Here is a 21,797-nt window from a genome sequence, read left to right on the forward strand (position 1 = left end):
AGTTGATAATCAACATTCTAAGAATTGCAGCAGATCTGCTCACACAGCCAAAGGACACGTTCCACACCATTACTTTATAGAAATGATTTCCCGTTAGTTTTTTCCTGTTTTTGCTCAATTGGGCAAGGTGTTCTACCCAACAATTCAGCGGAAAACTGACATCATTTGCTAACCTACACTGGCACAGTTAAATCCCATGAATATGGAACAGACACTGCCGTAACAAGACTGTACACAGAGGGGACTTCATTTAAAATAAGTCCTCAATTATGTCCCTCATTTTTTGAGACGCCATCTAACTAAAAGGTTACCAAGCTACATTATATTTACCTTTGCTGATGACATTTTAACAAAATATTCCAATATTATTTATAATTTTTAGAGCTGTGCACGAATTCCTTTCCTAATGTAACTTTTCCACAAGTCTTAGTGAAAACAACTACTGTGCAGTTAGAATGTGGCTTGCTCTTTGTCCAAATCTAAAATGTTGTTATAGCTTTTCGTCTTTGTTTAACATAAACTGCTTTGCTTTCTGTCTGTGCTCAGTATATAAAAATTAATTCTGGATTATGTTCAATGCCTACAACGCTTACTTCCAAAAATAATATTTGAAATTCACTGGTACAGCACTCCTCCTGCTTATCTCCCCTTCGCAAAATGGAATGGAGCCTTTAAATCCATAAAGTTAATCTCATCTATAGCTTCAATCTACTCTAACTCAAACAAGCAATCAGGTTGCAGTCTATTTAAAACATTCTCAGACAGAAAACTAAACAACTTACTTGCTTTTAAACTGTTGGTAAGGCACAGCAAAGATGTTTCACTGCAGATTTATTGTTCACTGTTAATACATCACAAAGGTCAGAAAATGCTAAAAATATGATGAAAAGTCTGAAGCAGAAGACTTCAAAAAACGTTGCACATTTGTTAATTACAAATAGAAAATAAACCTGATCTGTGAGAGATGATTGTTACATTGCTGCTGATTGACACTCACTTCGGAGTCAAAATTTCTCAAAGAATACATTTTTAGTTTACATCATAAATGACAAATTGAGATAAGCAAAATTACAGTGTCAATTAAGCTAATTTAAACAATCGCCACATTTCAAATTTATAATAGTAAACGTAGGAACCAAGGTCTTCTAAATAAAACCACATTTATATACAGGAACCATATTTTTGCAGAGAACCTACAGCACATGGTGTAAAAGTACAAGAAGTGGATAGCTATTATGTACGGGTTACTTGACAAGCATAAAATAATTTTTTAGTTTAAGTCTAACCACAAGTGACAGGTAATTTGCGGGTCTACTGCCTATTGACATTACAAATTCTGTTCAATGTGAGTACATTATTCCACTTGTCACAGCAAGTTGATTTGATCTAGCACATACTCATGTATTAGAAAATAAATCGTCTTGAAGAAGGGCACATTTTGCAAAATTTCACCAAGGTGAGAAAAGAAAAAGCTTCCATTTGCAGGTAAAAGACCCAAACTAAAGGGCTTACAACTATTAAATTTGGACATGAATCAGAAATAGAGATTATGACAACCAATCTCAACTGATGACAAAATGTCAACTTGACAAAGTTGGTACCACTCTAACATCTGGATCAGAAAGTCTGAGACTAGAACAGAATTTATAATCAAGACTGAAACAAAAGTGAACAAGTAAGAGATCACTTGGATGCAAGTCATCCAACCATCCCAGTGACTTGGATGGATATTAAAAATCAGAATATAGGGAGTTGACTTAACATATTAGCAAACATCTCTTCAAAAACACAGAGCAGAAACAAATTATTATTTTCACCACTGTGTCAGACATTAGCTGGTACTTTGCCCATGTGACAAAAACTGCCAAGAATGAATGCCTGGTTCTAATGTAATGAAGGGTACATCGGGTTCTAAGCAATCAATTGCTTCTCTAGTCAGGGGCACAGAAAGACGTTTCTGCGGCCAGCAGTGAAAAATCAGAATAGCGTGTTGCTTCTCTGGTGCCAGGATTAAGAATGTCTCAGATAGGATGCAGAATGCTCTCAAAGGGGAGAGGGCACAACAGAAAGTCATTGTACACATTGGTACCAACGACATAGGAAGGGAAAAGGATGACATTCTGAAGGAAGAATACAGAAAGTTAGACAGGAATTTAAAAAGGAGATCCTCAAAGGTAGTAACATCTGGATCACTCCCGATGCTATGAGCTGGTGAGGGTAAGATGAGGAGGATAGAGCAGATGAATGCGTGGCTGAAGAGTTGGAGTATGGGAGAAGAATTCACTTTTTTGAATCACTGGAATCTCTTCTGAGGTAGAAGTGACCTGTATAAGAAGGATGGACTGCACCTGAATTGGATGGGGACTAATATATTGGCAGGGAGATTTGCTGGAGCTGCTTGAGAGTATTTAAACTAGTAAAGGGGGAGTTGAGACCCAGTGAGATACTGACGAAAGAGATCAATCTGAGACCGCTACAGTTTAGAAAAGGAGTGAGTAAAAGGTCAGGACAGGCAAGGACAAAGCAGAGAACAAGGTAGGACTGATACATTAAACTGCATTTATTTTAATACAAGAGGCCGAACAGGGAAGGCAGATAAACTCAGGGTATGGTCAGGAACATGGGACTGGGATATCAAAGCAATTACAGAAACGTGGTTCAGGGACGGACAGGACTGGCAGCTTAATGTTCCAGAATGCAAATGCTATAGGAAGAATAGAAAGGGAGGCAAGAGATGAGGGGGAGTGGCGTTTTGATAAGGGATAGCATTACAGCTGTGCTTAGGGAGGATATTCTCGGAAGTACATCCAGGGAAGTTATTTGGGTGGAACTGAAAAATAAGAAAGGGATGATTACCTTATTGTGATTGTATCATAGACCCCCTAATAGTCAGCATGAAATTGAGAAACAAACTTGTAAGGATATTTCAGTTATCTATAAGAATAATAGGGTAGTCATGGTAGGGGTTTTTAACTTTCCAAACATAGACTGGGAGTGCCATAGTGTTAATGGTTTAGATGGAGAGGAATTTCTTAAGTGTGTACAAGAAAATTTTCTGATTCAGTGTGTGGGTGTACTTACGAGAGAAGGTCCAAAACCTGACCTATTCTTGCGAAATATGGCAAGGCAGGTGACTGAGGTGTCAGTGGGGGAGCACTTTGGGGCCAGCGACCACAATTCTATTTGTTTTAAAATCGTGATGGAAAAGGATAGACCAGATCTAAAAGTTGAAGTTCTAAGTTGGAGAAAGGTCAATTTTGATGGTATTAGGCAAGAACTTTCAAAAGCTGACTGGGGGCAAATGTTCGCAGGTAAAGGGACAGTTGGAAAATGGAAACCCTTCAGAAATTAGATAATGAAAGTCCAGAGACAGTATATTCCCGTGAAAGGAAAGGCTGGTAGGTGCAGGGAATGCCCAATGAACAGAGAAATTGGGGGCTTGGTTAAGAAAAAGAAGGAAGCATATATCAGGTGCAGGCAGGATACATCGAGTGAATCCTTAGAAGATAATAAAGGCAGTAGGAGTATACTTAAGAGGGAAATCTGGAGGGCAAAAAAGGGACATGAGATAGCTTTGGCAAATACGGTTCAGGAGAATCAAAAGGGTTTTTACAATTACATTAAGACAAAAGAGTAACGAGAGAGAGAACAGGGCCCCTCAAAGATCAGCTAGGCAGTCTTTGTGTGGAGCCGCAATGGATGCGGAAGATACTAAACGAGTATTTTGCATCAGTTTTTACTGTGAAGGAGGACATGGAATATATAGAATGTGGGGAAATAGATGGTGACTTCTTGAAAAATGTCCATATTACAGAGGAGGAAGTGCTGGATGTCTTGAAAAGCAGAAAGGTTAATAAATCCTCAGAAGCTGATCAGGTGTACTCTAGAACAATGTGGGAAGCTAGGGAAGTGATTGCTGGGCCCCTTGCTGAGACATTGATATCATCAATAGTCACAGGTGATGTGCCAGAAGACTGCAGGTTGGCTAACATGGTATTATCGCTGAAAATGTGTTGCTGGAAAAGCGCAGCAGGTCAGGCAGCATCCAAGGAACAGGAGAATCGACGTTTCGGGCACAAGCCCTTCATCGGGAGAAATAATACTATAACATGGTATTATTTAAGAAAGGTGCTAAGGGCGAGCCAGGCAACTATGGACCAGTGAGCCTGACAAAGGTGGGCAAGTTGTTGGACGGAATCCTGAGGGAAAGGATTTACACGTATTTGGAAAGGCAAGGATTGATTAGGGGTAGTCAACATGGCTTTGTGTGTGGGAAATCGTGTCTCACAAACTTGATTGAGTTTTTTGAAAAAATAACAAAAAGAGGATTAGAGACATAGAGTCATAGAGATGTACAGTATGGAAACAGACCCTTCGGTCCAACTCGTCCATACCGATCAGATATCCCAACCCAATCTAGTCCCACCTGCCAGCACCCAGCCCAAATCCCTCCAAAACCCTTCCTATTCATATACACATCCAAATGCCTCTTAAATGTTGCAATTATACCAGCCTCCACGACGTCCTCTGGCAGCTCATTCCATACATGTACTGCCCTCTGCGTGTAAATGTTGCCCCATAGGTCTCTTTTATATCTTTCCCCTCTCACCCTAAACCTATGCCCTAAGTTCTGGACTCTAGGGCATTTGGATGGGTATATGAATTGGAAGGGTTTGGAGGGATGTGGGCCAAGTGCTGGCAAATGGGACTAGATTGGGTTGGGATATCTGGTCGGCATTGATGAGTTGGACCACAGAGTTTGTTTCTGTACTAGACATCTCTATGATTCTATAACTCTATGGTGGAAGAGGGTGTTGTGGTGTTTTCAACCTAATAAGATGCACTCAAAGCACATTGACGCTTCCTTCAGTTGTGAAAGGAGGGTCGTAAATGCCATTCTTGTTTATTTACATTACAGTCTGTGGGGAAATAGATGGTGACTTCTTGAAAAATGTGACAAACTTGGAATTTGCTGAGACAACTTGCGAGGTTGAAATTGATTGAATGATTCAATGTCAAAATATGTGTGTGCGTGAGAAAGAGCGAGTGAGAGAGAGAGCGAGAGAGAGAAGCTGAGATCGGTCAGGACTTGGAAGTTCTCAAATTTCCTTGCGATGCCCAAAAGAAACACATCGTGCATTGATCCATGAAAAGCTGATTGAACAACTTTATCTTTTGTCTTTATCAGTCCACTTTCTGATCAACTTTACCAAGCAAGAAAGCCCAAACAAGTCTCCTTGCTGTCATCAACAAGTTAAAATGCAAATAAATCCCAATGGCATCACTGAGTCCTGATCCACATTCTTAAAAAAAAAGCTGCTTACCTTTAGAGGCATACAATCAGCCAGCCATAGTTACACTGTTTTGTCTAGTCAAACAAACTAGAATATCTATAAAGCCATTTTTGGATCAATTCCTGGGATGCCTCAGCCTGTGACATCAGTTGTCAGATAAAGCACATCTTCCCAAAAACTTGTACTAGCACTCTTTCCATTCTCTTCCTGCCTAACTGCTCTGACATCCATAAGGCTCCATGCAAATTAATTTAAAAGGGAGCAACTCCATATTTCTATTCAATAAACAACAGAAGAGAAGGAACGAAAAAGAAAGACAGAGAGATACGGAAAATGCAATTAGAAAATATGTGAGGCAGCAAAAGAACGACAACTAATCCAGAAAGTGACAAAAATAATCTAAGTACAATATTAACAATCGAAACATGGGAATCAGGCAGAAAGTCAGAGTGAGGGTAAGAAACATATGTATATTTACTTTGTCTCCATGATCAATGTTATGAAAGAGCAACTAACATATTGTAACTGACAAAACAATTGAGGAACTCTGCTGATGTCATTAACCACTAAGCAGAGTGTGAATGGTTCATGAAACTTATCAGACCCTGAAATGATGTTATAGGCCGTGACTCACTGCAGCCGAACTTTTATTTATGTAATATGAAAACAGACACTTACTGGCAATAGCACACTCACAGCAAAGGTAGCTTGGATCATTATTGGAATGGACTTTCTAGATGTGATTAATGTGCTATTTCTGATTCGGATACCCATCTACAAAAAATGTTATTTATTTTATTAAGAAATTCCTGCACCTTGAGGTTTGCCATCAGTTAGCATGATTAAGCCAGCATTTGGACAGTGTGTAAAGTTGACAGTAAACGTCTTCAAGTGAAGCAAGCCATTTGAGAGGAAAATATCATGAACAGAGCTGTATTTTCTACTATATAAAATTGTAAACTGCTTATTTGTTCTACTAATATATCACTACTAAAACATAGCTCGCTTACAATCATCCTCAAGCACATTCTTCTTAATAAAACCTGTGCCAAAAGGTAAAACATCTGCTTCTCCTCAGTCCTAAGTGGATAGCTCAGATATGAACAGCAAATTCAGTTTTGGCAATCATATCACTTACCTGCAAGTTCTCAAACTCTCAGTGCTGGACTTGAAACTGGTCACATTAACCATGTGCATCTTGACCTAACTGAAACATATTGATGCAAGGATTCTACGATAGTGAGGCATCTTGCATTGTGGCTCAACGTCTAGGCTGTTTTGCTCACTCTTCAGATTGAAAATATTTTGCTCACAAATTGTTAGAAGTTGGCAATCGGGAGGCAAGGGCAACAATTCAACTGACATTTTAGTGAACAATGGGTCCAACAGTCTATCTCATTAACTACTGATACTTAAGGAAACTAAAAGAAACAGAAAAAAATGCAGAAACAAATGTGATCACTATAGAATCATACAGCACAGAAACAGACTCTTCAGTCCAACCAGTCCATGCTGAACGCAATCCCAAACTAAACTATTCCCACCTCCCAGCTCCTCACCATATCCTTCCAAACCTTTCCCATTCATACACTTACCCAAATGTCTTTTAAACATTGTAACTGTACCCACATCCACCACTCAAGAAGGTTCATTCCACATGTGAACCATTCTGTGTAAAACAATTTGCCCCTCGCATCTTTTTAAAATTTCCCTTCTCTCACCTTAAAAAGTGCCCTCTAGTCGCAAAATCCACCTTCCTAGGGAAAAGACAACTAACATTAACACTCTCTATACCTCTCATAATTTGATAACCTTCTATCAAGTCGCCTCTCAACCTCCTACATTCCTACTTAGAGCAGAAAGAGAAATAAAAGTTGAAATAAAGCACAGGAAAAAGATAGAAAAAGAAAAATAAGAAAATATAAAAAAATACAAAATTAATTGAGTTAAAATATCTAGGAACAATTTTCTACTTGAAAGAACGACACTCCAGTTTCACTTGTTCCCTTGCTGAGCAGACAAGTTGCATGCCATTGTAAAAATGCAGCTTCCTTCACTAAATGGGGCCTTACATTGTTAAGTACTAGCCCTAACTTTCATTCACTTAGGACCAAGGCTCATTCAGCCCCTAGTGCATAGTCCACTTCTTATTCAAATCATGGCTGATCTCAACTCCCTTTAACCGCCTTAGGTCAGTATTGCAAATCGCCTTTTATTGATTTTTTTTTACTGCCTGCCCTTTCTTTCATTGCCATTTGCAACCTCCACTCACGTAAAACACCCAAACTGAAATCAGTCAATAAAACCTTTATTGACTGTACAATATATGTCTCTGACTTCCTTGTATCAAATATGAATAATTTTCATCAAAATGTCAAATATTTATTTGGTGATTTACACAGAAATAGACACAGAATTGTTACATTGCAGATGCAGTCCCATCCTATTGTGTCTGCAACAGTACTCCAAATGAGCATCATAACTCAGTTATTCTCCTACCTTTTCCATTTCACCCTGAATACCTCATACCCTCTTGGATGCCTCAATTGAAACAGCCTCCACCAAACTTCCAGTGCATTCCAGAACCCAACTACTTGTTATGTGAAAAAAATCTCTCACATAATGCTTCTTTCCTCGCAAATTACATTATATGTGTCCTTTGTTCCCAATCCTTTTACATGAGAAAACATCTTTTCCCTATGCAGTATGTCCAAGCCTACATGGTTTTTAAAACTTCTATCAAATCCTCTTTAAGCCATCTTCTCTGCAATCAAAACATGCCTGCCTACTGCAATCTATGTGAAAGTTTTCATCGATGGAACCATTCTCAAAGTTCTCTCCAAATTATTCACATCTTTCCTATAGCGTGCTGCCCAGGACAGTATGCAATAATCTAACTGGTCTCTTCTACAAGTTCAGTGCTCCTGCATTCTATGTCCTTTTGAATAGAATCTACGATATTGTATGATTTAACTGTTCACTTCACCTGTCTGCCACCTTTAGTGGCTTATGCACATACACCCAGGTCTCTTCATTTTCGCTTCACAGCATTTAAGTTAGCACTCTTTAGGGTAGCACCCTTCATTCAACCACCTCACCTCACTTCTTCTGTTTAAAAAGAAGCTTACTCTTAATCTAAAATTAGACTTGTGATAGACTTAACAGTTAAAATCTCACTTGAACGTTAATTTTTAAAACTCATTAGACATCACTGGTTAGGCCAGCATTAATTGCCATTCCCTAGCTGACCTTGAGAAGGTGATTGCGAGCTGCTTTCTTGAAAGACTGCAGTCCATTGGGGTAGGTTGATTCACAGTACCATTAGGGATTTTCAGGATCTTGACCCAGCAATACTGGAGGAAGTGCAATATATTTCAAAATAAGGAAGGAGTGTAGCTGGAGAGAAATTGCAGGTGGTGGCGTTCCCATGGATGTGAACCCCTTGTCCTTCGAAGCGGTAGTGGTCTTGGGTTTGGAGGTTACTTGTGTGAACTCAAGTTTTATCAGTTGCCATTAGAACACATATCCCCAGTGTGCCTCAACCTCTAGATTATTAGTTGCAAAAGATTACCACTATTCCACTATCTCCCTAATCTATTTTGTTAATCTATAAAATTTTGATCTCACTAAATTTACTGCTTTGTTGTCTAAATGATTTATGCTGTTGTTTGTACCTCATAAAAACTTCCCACTCACTTCGGGTGAGCTTATCAAGAATATCGTCCTATTCCTTTCTCTCATACTTACGCAGCTTCAGCTAGGATTCCTCAACTACTCCAAGTGATAGCAGGTTCCAATCTTTAACCAAGATCCAGGTTAAGAAAACTCTCCCGAATTTCCCTTCAGATTCATTAATGTCATTTTGATGAAAGGAAGTCAAAAACAAAGGGTCATGTGGAAACAACAGTTCAACATCGAGTCATAGAGATGTACAGCATGGAAACAGACCCTTCGGTTCAACCTGTCCATGCCGACCAGATATCCCAACCCAATCTAGTCCCACTGCTGGCACCCGGCCCATATCCCTCCAAATCCTTCCTTTTCATATACACATTCAAATGCCTTTTAAATGTTGCAATTGTACCAGTCTCCACCACTTCCTCTGGCAGTTCATTCCATACTCACACCGCCCTCTGTGTGAAAAAGTTGCCCCTTAGGTCTCTTTTGTATCTTTCCCCTCTCACCCTGAACCTATACCCTCTAGTTCTGGACTCCCCGACCCCAGGGAAAAGACTTTGTCTATTTATCCTATCCGTGCCCCTCATAATTTTGTAAACCTCTATAAGGTCACCCCTCAGCCTCTGATGCTCCAGGGCAAACAGTCCCAGCCTGTTCAGCCTCTCCCTGTAGCTCAGATCCTCCAACCCTGGCAACATCCATGTAAATCTTTTCTGAACCCTTTCAAGTTTCACAACATCTTTGCGATAGGAAGGAGACCAAAACTGCACGCAATATTCCAAAAGTGGCCTAACCAATGTCCAGTACAGCCGCAACATGACCTCCCAACTCCTGTACTCAATACTCTGACCAATAAAGGAAAGCATACCAAACACCATCTTCACTATCCTACTTCCCTGCGACTCCACTTTCAAGGAGCTATGAACCTGCTCAAATCCTCAGTAGCAACCAGTAGTAAGTTAAGCCAATAACTTTAGTATGTGGAATTAATGAAAGGAATTGCAGAATAAAGAACATTTTTACTTTAAAGTAATAAAGAGTAAATTAATACAATTTGGTGTGATCCTTGAAACTTTGTCGACACTGTGCCAAGGGCTGAAAGAGGTTCAAGTCAAGAAACTGAGCAGACAAATCTAAACCCATACAGCAGATAGAACCTACCTTCATCCAGAATAGGCCGTGAAATAACAAAAGGAATCTCCTGCAGTGGTTCCATGTATTTGTGGCCCGCACTGATCACTTTTATCTGAGGTAAGCAGATGACCAAAGTCCCAGGCATATTCGCTTCAGTATGGTACCAATTCCTCACCGTCCCTGGGATGTCACCTGCCACGATGGTACTTGGAGATGGCAGGCTCTCATTTGGAAAGAATACACAACATGACTGAACCTCCAGCTGAAAGTGAAAAATAAAGAAGTGCCATCATAAATCAAATAAGCACTGCTTTTAGTTGAATTTTATGAGTCACTATTGACTTCCACTCATATGTTCTAAAAATGATATTGTAATGTTCTGCAGAACAAAATGAGAAATTACATAACAATGTCTCTTTCAACAATAATGTTCGTTAAGAGCAATCAATCTTAAATCTCAAAATTACTAATCCTTTTGCATATCAAATTCAAGATCAATGTGAACAAGTAGTTTGTACAGTCTCTGCAGAATAGTTTCCAAGTCAAGAAGATTACCTGTATCACCTGTGTTTGGAATTCTCAACCCCAGATAGCTTTGAATGGTCAAGTGTTGGAGTCCACCCAAAAATTAGAAGAACAATTTTTTTGGATGCTAAGGGGATTAAGGATATGGTAAAAGGGTGGGAAAATGAGGTAGAAGATCAGCCCCAATTTTAAGCATACAACACATTTGAGAAGCCACACAAACTACTGAATGGTTATCACAAGTTTGGAGCCTTGGGCTGATTTCCAGTTGTCTAACAGGTGAGCAGAAAAGGGGGAAATAGCAAGGCATGACAGACTAAAAGTCAGCAGGGGTGAGATAAAACACAATGAGTGAGAGGCAAGCAGGGTATAATGCATACCAAAAACATTTAATGGAAGCAAGGAGTTAGGAGACAGGCAAGAAACCAAGAAATGGAAAGCATGAAGGAAAATTATTATAAAGGAGAACAGAAAAGATGAGGAGCACAATAAATAGAAGGATGACATTTGGCCAACTGAAACTTCCCCAGAGCATTCCAGTTAGTCTCACTCCACTCTTTTGCATGTCTCCACAAATTATTATGCTGCATTGACAACTCATACCAATTTAATAATTCGGAAGTGTTGAAGACAACAGAGGCTCCAGTTGTTCTATTCGTAAGATATCTGGTAACACTATTCAAAAGAAGTGCAAGAAGGTTCTGTCTCGTGCCTTGGCTAATATTTATATCTCAAGTAACAACAGTAAAGCAGATTATCTGGTCACTGTGGGGTCTTGCTGTCTACAAATTGGCTGCCATTTACTTCACACTAAACACGGACTACGAGATATCATGAGACTATGAAAAAAAATCTGCAAATGCAACTCCTCTTCTTCCTTCAAAGTTAGAAATTAAAACTGCTTAAGTTGCATTCATTTATATGTTTATAAAGTCTGACTGTCTGAATGTGTGAAGAGACTAAGTAGTTTTGGGTGAGATGATGACCAATCAATCCAATCCTCTCATGCATTCTCTCCCTTCCCTTTCCTTCCAAGTGAATTCTCAACAGCTACGCCAACCTGATCATTTATTTTGAACAAAATTTCAATAAATATCAAGAATAGCTGGGCAGCAGAAGACTAAATCTGTGTATTGATGCCATTTGGTGCTGTTACTTCTTACAAGTGTAAAATATAAATTACTTATGAGGTTTTTATGCTTTTCTCCCCACCAATTATTTATTCAATTATTTTTTGAAGGTCACTATTGAGTACAAATCTAGCAAAAACTAAAAGACGAATTGTTTTTAAATAGTGTAGTTAAAATGAACTGCAGTCATGACTTTAATCTAATCTGATGGAAGTGATGGGTGGAGTGCCAACAGATCGGATGCTTTCATCATGGACGACACTGATCTTCATGAGTGTTGGTGGAACTGCACTCACGCAAGACAGTAGAAATTATTCCACCCACACTCCTGACTTCAGTCTTGTAGATGGTGAGTTTGGGGACTCAGCCAAGGAGTAACTTCCAGGTGGAACTGGTATTCACAGGTGAGGTGGACTGACTGTTGTCCTATCCATAGCATGTCCTTCCACCAAGACTACACTAACTAAAAGCTGAAGAAAGTGAGCCTATTGCACTGATCTGGGTGGGCCAGACCTTTGTTAAAATGCATGCCTCAAGTCCTATTTACAAAGTAGGTGTATGATTAATGGCCTCCTCCAGAGCTCCCCAATATTGTGGATGCTAGTGTTCAACCAATTCAATTCACATGATACCAAGAAAAGGCTGGTGCCACTGAATACTGTAAAGGCTATGAGCCAAGAAAACATTCTGGCAAATACACTGAAGATTTATGCTCCAAAATTTGTTGTGCCCCTAGCCAAGCTGTTCCATGACAGCACAACACTGGCATCTACCCGACAAAGTGGAAAATTGCCTAGGTATTTCCTGTACAGAAAAAGCAGGGGAAATCCAACCTGGCCAATGACTGCCACATCAGTCTCCTCTCAATCATGAGTAAAGTGATGGAGTGATGGAAGGTGTCATCAACAGTGCTATCAGGCAGCACCTGCTCAGCGACACCCAGTTTGGGTTCTGTCAGGGCTACGCAGCTCCTGACATCATGAGAGTCTTGGTTCAAACATGGACCAAAGGGCTGAATTCCAGAGGGGAGGTGAAAGTAACTGCCCTTGACATCAAGACCACATTTAACTTAGTGTGCCATCAAGAACCCATGATAAAAGTGGAGTCAATGTGAATCAGGCAAAACCACTCCACTGGTTAGAGTTATATTTTGCACACAGGAAAATGGCTGTGATTATTGGAGGTCAGTTATCTCAGGACCAAGACACCCCATGGGAGTTCCTCAGAATAGTGCCCTAGATTGAAATATTTTCGGTTGCTTAATCGGTGATCTTTTCTCCATAAAGTTGAAACTGAGGATGCTTGTTGATGTGTGCATAATTTTCAGCACCATTCAACTCCACAAGCACCGAAGCAGTCCATATCTAAACTCAGCAAAACCTGGACAATATCCAAATCTGAGGTGACAAGTGACAATTAACACTTGTGCCACACAAGCACCAGGCAATGACCATCTCCAACAACAGAGAATCTAACCATCGTCCCTGCACATTCAGTGCATTAGCTTCACTAAATCCTCCATGGGAGAATTTCAAAGTTGGGATAGAAGCAAACAAACACCAATATTCTCTCTGAAGCCAATTCCTCCAGCTTCACAACCACGATAACACCTCGTCTGCTCCACCAGTCTGGGCACTGTACCTGATTGCCAAATAATTGACTCCAAAGCAGATCTCCTTTCCACAAACTAAAGGATATCACACAGTGTCAAGGAGTACAGAAAAATATTTCGAAGGACATTAGGCCCACTGGAAAGGGACCAAATTGTTGTGTGTGGTGTCGGCATCAGCCCCAACAAGCCGCAACACATTCAGTGATGAACCTTAATAATGCCCCCCTTACTCCTTTATCTTGGCATCTGCCCTGAAAGCGCAATTTCTGTTAATAACCGACCACGCAAACCATGCACACCAACCACTGCCTGGCTCTGCTACTGTTCACTCTTATCTAACTTTCCATTCCAACTTCTGACTCCAATCTGGTACCTGTTGCCATTTTAAAAGCAACTTCAGCCGCAGGCTTGGATCGAAAACCAAGCACAGGAAACAAGACTGTTCTTGGAAGGCAGAAATGTAATATAACTGGCAAAATTGCAACAGCTAATTGTTCTTTCTCATTTTAAGCAGTGAGTCCAGAGACTATTTGTGGATACCAACTAAGATGAAGGTGGATTTTGTTAGAAGTTAAGAATTTTTTGTCTACATTGTTGACATTGCACTTGCATGAGACCTAGAGTTCTTTTATAAGATGGTAGGATCAAGTTTTACATTTGTCATTTGATACGCCTGCAGATAAAATACTATTTCACCCCCTCTTCAGGTTTCAGCCTAATCATGGAGACACCTACTGTGTATCATTGAAAGCTTAAATTTCCTCTTTTAAATATCTGAAGGGTTCACTCTAAGGTGCTCTGCAGGACAAGTAGCAGCTCCTGGGAGTTTATTGCAGCTCTGAAGCCACATACATTGTGTTGCGTAAGATTATTTGGATGGCATGTGGAAAGCAGGTAGCTGATGGACAAGGTTCGGCTGCCTTCCATAAAAATTACTTTTATGTTTTCCATTAGTTGGTTCCTGTAAAATGGTAACATAACACAATTTCAAATGAGGACAAAAACAAGCTGATGGCTGACTGTAATAAATTGCAGCTGCAATGGCAACATGCAGAGCTGAAATACTCTTTCCATAAATACTGAGAGATGGAACAGGAACCTGCTCTGTCAAGGGAATGGTGTTTTAGAATCATTATGCCTTGCCTTGCTCATTCTGGAAAAAAAATGTTATTAATCAACAAAAGAGATACTGGATGGATGATTAGCTATAAATTGTTTATGCAGTAGATGCGTTGACAACTAAAGGATTACACAGATCTCAAACACAAACTGTTAACATGTGCTTACCATAGCCATGAGCTGCATGACCTTTAGTACCACTTTTTTAAAAAAAAGACACTGTTTGGGGACATTTGATGAAATACAGCACATCAGTATAGCAACTAGCTTTATTGTTGCAAATCTGCTGAAATTTAAACATCTGCAACATTACAAGAGAGTTTTAAATCCAAAACAAACAACCTTGGATCAATAAACGACTGATCAAAGGAATAATTAAGCTCTGCATATGCCTTAAATAGCATTATACCAGAAACAATCAAAGTCTTTTAAATTAACAATCTATTTATTTTTTTAATTCAACTTCTATTTTTCAATAATGAATTCTTGTCAGTTTGTTTAAGCAACACTGTCCCAATAATAGCTTAAAAAAGGAACATTTACGATCTGCAAACCAGACTGGCGCATAATCAAAGCTTTCAGCATTATCACACACTAAGTCATTCAGCAAACGAAGATTCTGTGATTCAAAGTGCAGCTGAATACATTTAAGGGGGTTGCATTGTCAGGAATTTCCGGCTTGCTAGCCAGAAATTCCAGATATAAACAAACTGACCACTCAATAGTATCCAAGATGGCAATGCACTACTAGTTGCTTAAATCTTTTCAATACCTATTGCTGCCCAAACACTAAAATATACTTTTACAGTGGAGCAGAGCTAAAGGAAATAAACTTTTTGCAATTCAATTGCATTTGATTTTAAATATTGGCTGATTATAAATAGTTGCAAGAAATACTCATTCAAAATTTCTACATGAAGAATGCACTATTTAGATCCCTAAGAAATTGTACTCTTGGAAGAAACATGGCAATTTCTTCAGTCATCTTGGATGGTGTTGCTCTGTCACCAGATGAGGTAATATGAAGTCAGAAACACAGTTGTTCACTATCAAAACTCTCATCTAGTTCGACCATGTTTTTAACACTGGCAGAACCTGCTTCAGAGTCTCACTATTTGGATTACTGTCTCAGTGAACAGATTACTTCCCAAACAAAGATTTTGGATTTTTTCCAGTTGGATCCTGAATCAAATACCATTCTCAAGGTTTGGGCACATAATCTAGGTCAATACTCCACTGTAGTGCTGAGGAAGCATGGCACTATCAGAGGAGTCATAGAGGCATGGAGATGTACAGGATGGAAACAGACCCTTCGGTCCAACCTGTCCATGCCGACCAGATATCCCAAACCAATCTAGTCCCATCTGCCAGCACCTGGCCCAAATCCCTCCAAATCCTTCCTATTCACATACCCATCCAAATGCCTTTTAAATGTTGGAATTGTACCAGCCTCCACCATTTCCTCTGGCAGCTCATTCTATACACGTACCACCCTGTGTGTGAAAACGTTGCCCCTTAGCTCCCTTTTATATATTTCCCTTCTCACCCTAAACCTATTCCCTCTAGTTCTGGACTCTCCGAACCCAGGGAAAAGACTTTGTCTATTTATCCTATCCATGCCCCTCATAATTTTGTAAACCTCTAGAAGATCATCTCTCAGCCTCCGACACTCCAGGGAAAACAGCCCCAGCCTGTCGTTAGCACAGTGTTTAGTGAGCCTCGAAAGCCTAATCAGGGAAATATCAATAATCAAATGGTACTATCTGAAGAGTAGAGAAGTTCTCCAGTGTCCAGGTCAACATAAGATGCCTGCCTTGAAGAAGTTTTCCTCCTCTCTCTACAAGAATCTCAGGGAGTCCCTCTCCCACTGCAACTCCCAGGTCATTTCCTCTGCCCTGAAGCTCTTCAACCATGTCGTGAAACAAACTCGGTCATGCTACTCTCTCCCCACCCCACCCTGCTCTAGCTTATCTCTCCATGCTTCCAGCTCACTGCCTTTATTCCTGATGAAGGGCTTTTGCCTGAAACGTCAATTTCAATGCTCATTGGATGCTGCCTGAACTGCTGTGCTCTTCCAGCACCACTGATCCAGAATAAGATATCTCAACCTGTTTTTGTCACATTATTGGTTGCTTGCATTTCTGTGCTATATGTCGTCACATTTCCTATAACATTTCACAACTGTTTCATTGTTTGTCAAGGATTTTGGGAGGTCCTGAACTCATGAAAGAGACTATAAAAATGTAAATTCTTCAATTTCTTTTGCATAATTCTAACTGTGTTGAATTGTCACACTCACCTTAATAACCAAAAATCTTATATTATTAAGAAAAACTAAGGATAGCAAATTTCCTCCATTTAATTTCTCTTCCCCCATCATTTCCTCCTTTCAAAACTCCTTGTTATTTTAAAAGAAATCTTTCTGAACTTCCTGGAAACATGTGCAGGATGGATAACATCTTGAACAGGTCTTCAAATGCAGACTTAAAAATGAGTATTTCCTTCAATCGTTAATTTTTAATTCATACACACTTTAGACTTGGGCAAATCTTTGAAGTGGTGCATGTTAGGAGGACCAACAAGGCAAGAGAGTGCATAATGAATGGTAGAATGCTGGGTAGCAATGAAGATCAGCACAACCTTGGTCCTGAGGTCTTTGAGGATAACAGAATAGGGGATAGGGTGGTTAAGAAGGCACATTAAACCAAGGCACAGAACACAAGAGTTGAGAAGTTATGTTGGAGCTGCATAGAATGTTGCCAACAGCTGGAGTACTGTGTGCAGTTCCAGTTACCACACAAACTGTACTGGAAAGAGTGCACAGCAGACTCACCAGAATGTGACCATTGCCATTCACCATGACAGCTAAGAGGACAGACTTCATAGGACAGGGTCAGGGGGAGGAGATCTGATTGAGGCCCACAAAATTATGAGAGGCATAGATAAGGTTGATGGAAATAAACGGTTTGCATTGTAGAAAGTGTTAATTTCGCATCTGCATAGATTTTAGGTAAGGGACAGGGAATTTAGAAGGGATTTAAGGAGAAATTATGAGAATCTGAACCTCACTGCCTCAAAAGGGTGGTAGAGGCAGGAAACATCACAACATATTAATAAGTATTCAGATGAACATTTGAAATCCCATAGCATGCAAGGCTATGAATCAAATGCTGTGAAACAGGATTAGATCAGTGCTTTATGACTGGCCCAGAGGTGGGACTGTAATACTCAGTGGATTTTATGATAAGTGATGTAAGCTTTGCTGACAAGGCCAGCATTTAGTACCGATTCTTCAATGCCCTTGCAAAGCTGGTGGTGATCCAACTGCTTGAACCATTGCATTCTGTCTGGTGTGCATACAATGCTATTAGAATGTTCCAGGATTTTAACTCAGTAACAGCGAAAGAACAATGATGTAGATCCAAGTCAGGATGATGTGTGGCTTAGAGAAGGATTTGCAGGTGGTGACTTTCCCGTGTGCCTATTGCCCTTGTCTTTCCAAACGATAGTAACCATTAGTTCGGAAGGTTCTAAGGAGCTCTAAGGAGCCAAGGGGTATCTCTGACTTCATGAAGGAAGTTCATTGAAGAAGCAACTGAAGATGGCCATATATGAGCTGTACACAAGTCACATTCTTGAAATCATTCTCACCACAGAATAATACATTTAGTGTCCACATTCTTAAGCCTGGATATTAAATACAGAAATTAAATATGAGGAGACGGGTTCAGCAAAAAAAAATCTCACGGCTTCATACCAGGAAAGACTTCAAAGTTTGGGAGAAAATTTGTCGCTCGTGTGTTTGTTGTTGTGGTTCTGTTCACCGAGCTGGGAATTTGTGTTGTAGACGTTTCGTCCCCTGTCTAAGTGACATCCTCAGTGCTTGGAAGCCTCCTGTGAAGTGCTTCTGTGATGTTTCCTCCGGCATTTATAGTGGTTTGAATCTGCCGCTTCCAGTTGTTAGTTCCAGCTGTCCGTTGCAGTGGTCGGTATATTGGGTCCAGGTCGATGTGCTTATTGATTGAACCTGTGGATGAGTGCCATGCCTCTAGGAATTCCCTGGCTGTTCTCTGTTTGGAAAGACTGTCCACAATCAAGGGATGGAACAAATCAGGCCAGTTCAGAAACTGGCTCAGTTCTAAGTGTGCTGGAATTTGGATACTCGGTCTCACTGGTTCTTCGAATACATTGAGATAATGGTATAAATATACGCCCACGCTGTTGCTTTCAATCACCCAATCAACTTTCTTACACTTATACAAGCAAGGTGCAAGAGTAGGGTTTTGGGGCCTGCTCTACCTTCAATAAGATTATGGTTGATCTGTTTGTATTCCCATCTGCCACCAATAATTTTCAAGTCCCTTGCCTAACAAGAACGTACCTATCTCTGCCTTAAATATACTCAATTATACCGGCTTTGGAGGTAGAGAAGAAGGGTAAGGGTAGAGTAGGAACAAAACTAGAAATTGCTGGTGAAACTCAGCAGGTGTTGCAGCATCTGTGGGGAAAAAAATGAAGTTAACAGTGACTCTTCATCAAAAGGTACAGTCGGATTAGAATCACCCCAAAGCTTTTTGGTCCATTACTAATATCCCCTGAAGTGTCATAGAGTCATAGACATGTACAGCATGGAAACAGACCCTTCGGTCCAACACGTCCATGCCGACCAGATATTCCAACCCAATCTAGTCCCACCTGCCAGCACCCAGCCCATCTCCCTCCAAACCCTTCCTATTCATATACCCATCCAAATGTCTCTTAAATGTTGCAATTGTACCTGCCTCCACCACTTCCTCTGGCAGCTCATTCCATACACGTGCCACTCTCTGTGTGAAAAAGTTGTCCCTTCGGTCTCTTTTATATCTTTCCTCTCTCACCCGAAACCTATGCCCTCTAATTCTGGACTCACCTACCCCAGAGAAAAGACTTTGTCTATTTATCCTATCCATGCCCCTCATGATTTTATAAATCTCTATAAGGTCACCCCTCAGCCTCCAACACTCCAAGAAAAACAGCTCCAGCCTGTTCAGCCTCTCCCTGAGCTCAGACCCTCCAATCCTGGCAACATCCTTGTAAATCTTTTCTGAATCCTTTCAAGCTTCACAACATCTTTCCAATAGGAAGGAGACCAGAATTGCATGCAACATTCCAACAGTGGCCTACTCAATGTCCTGTACAGCCACAACATGACCTCCCAACTCCTGTGTCCATTTGTCTCTGCCTCTAACAAATACCGAGGAATTTTGACTGACATTAAACCTATGGCATTGCCACGGGATGTGGCATTGCTGGATAGAGTAGTATTTATTGCCCATCTGTAATTTCCTGGAGATGGTGGTGATGAGATGCCTTCTTGAAATGCTGCATTCCTTCCAGTGTCTTTGGTTAGAGAAGAAATGACAATACAATTCCAAGTGTGGACGATGTATTGCTTAGTGGTGTACATGTTTTAAGCTAAAAAAATGTATCCAGAAAGTAGATGTCACTTTCATATGGTGCATTCATGCAGTGATGTCCAAAATAATGGCAATGGTATTGACATAAATAAAACCATAGCAAACTTTATTTCACTTCACAGCACATTTAGGCAAAAAGGATAATGGAACCTAGGCAGGTAGATAAAGAAATGGATTAACCATGAGTGAGTAGGAATTCTTGCTCAATCAGCATTATTTTCTTCATGTCACCAGTAGAAAAGAATTAAAATCAAAATTAAAAGGTCAAAAATCAAACTTTGTTAACTAGAATCACTAAATTATTCCTTATTTCTACTAAAAATTAAACCAATAGAGTTATGCTGTTACAGAAATAGGAGAAATATCTTCACCAGCAGGCTTGTTCACAAGGTAACTGGAACTTTGTGAAGTTCAATTTCAAATCAATTTATCACTCTTTTCCTGTTCACAAATAGATTCTGGTTGCCGATTCAATGTCAGTAAGTTAAACAGTTCACGCAATATAAAATCAGGAGTTCAAATGTAAATAGAAAATCAAACCTATAACTGTAAATCATGTTATAATTCAACACACTGTTCATCAAGGGAAAGAGAATGAAGTAATATGCCAGTAACAGTGCTCATGCTGAGGGTCAGATTCTGTTCATGGAAACCATCTGTTTCAGTCCCTTCGAGCCACACCAAACACAAATGATCTTTTAAAAAAATATCCTATTCATTAATGCATCACAGCTGCAATGAGTGTTACTTCATTTTTCCATGGTAACGTCCTTTCTGTTTCAAGGATCTGATTTCAGTTTGGTAGCAACATATTCCTCCATCAATATTGAACACATTCATGTGCTAAATATTAAGAGTTATTGCACATTCCTGAAATAGAATCGTTTCGTTTTAATTAGGATTACATCAGAACTTGTAAATCCTGAATATATCATGTTCATAACTTTCTTTTTACACAATACAGTTTGAATTATTTCTACTAGCTGGTGGCTTAATCATACATTTCAGTTTTAATAGGAAGTTAATTTAATTTCAAGTAGAGTTTTAGAAATACTCTAAACTTCATTTAAAATTCCATTCCTTCATCAAAAATATATTATGCACTATAATCAAAATAACATTGAGGGGGATAATCTAATTTCAAAAATTATATCCCTGCTTTAACAACTGCACAGACACATTCTACAGTCCCAGATATTTCATAAATTCTAGCAAACTCCTCTTAACTGGTTCCAGCTACTGTAACACAACATGACAGGCACAACTGAAGTATTGTTTGCTTTCACATAGAACGGGAATAATTTGTAAAATCATGAGAATCGCAAAATTAATGAATAGGTCCATCCTAAGAAAGTAATTTCAAATTTCTGAGGAAGAAATCTTTCCCCTACCTGATAAGTTACAAAATAAGGAATATTTAGGCTCAGGAAGATAAATGTAAAAGCTGGACTATGAAATACTAATGGTTATACTTTTTCTTCCTAAGTATTCAAAATGTGATCAGAATTTGTAGAATTTCCATTTTTTACAACAATATAAATTATGCGCAACATATCTCACTGAAAAGTTAAAAAATACATCAACTCTGTTTTAATGCCACTTTTTGCAATAAAGTAATTTTTTATCACTTGACTTTTCTCCACTGCTATAAACTGTGTGTTTAGAATTGGCACTTGCAATTTGTGCTTATGAATTTTAGGTATGGCAGTTTAGTTAATAATTGGGCAAACACAGCCACTAAGTACGTTTTGTGAAAGTGAGCTCATTGTATGATGAGAGGAAGTTCCTTACGAGTTTGATTGAAACCGCATGGAGTCCAAATTATATGCTGCAGTTACCTAACAGCACT

General features: G+C 39.6%; 1 protein-coding gene across 4 annotated transcripts in view; it reads right to left on the bottom strand.

Annotated features, from left to right (window-relative positions):
• LOC132815107 (intermembrane lipid transfer protein VPS13B-like) overlaps positions 1-21,797 on the bottom strand; it is a 945,713-nt gene that overhangs the window by 388,053 nt on the left and 535,863 nt on the right. For all 4 annotated transcript variants that reach the window (XR_009644627.1, XM_060823876.1, XM_060823877.1 and 1 more), the window contains exon 23: positions 10,134-10,368. Coding sequence is in view for 3 of the 4 variants with exons in the window: in XM_060823876.1 (XP_060679859.1) it covers positions 10,134-10,368 (235 nt within the window). In the remaining variant the exon portion in view is untranslated. The remainder of the gene's footprint in view (positions 1-10,133; positions 10,369-21,797) is intronic.

Source organism: Hemiscyllium ocellatum, chromosome 4 (assembly GCF_020745735.1).
Source record: "Hemiscyllium ocellatum isolate sHemOce1 chromosome 4, sHemOce1.pat.X.cur, whole genome shotgun sequence".
NCBI classification, from domain to species: Eukaryota; Metazoa; Chordata; class Chondrichthyes; order Orectolobiformes; family Hemiscylliidae; genus Hemiscyllium; species Hemiscyllium ocellatum.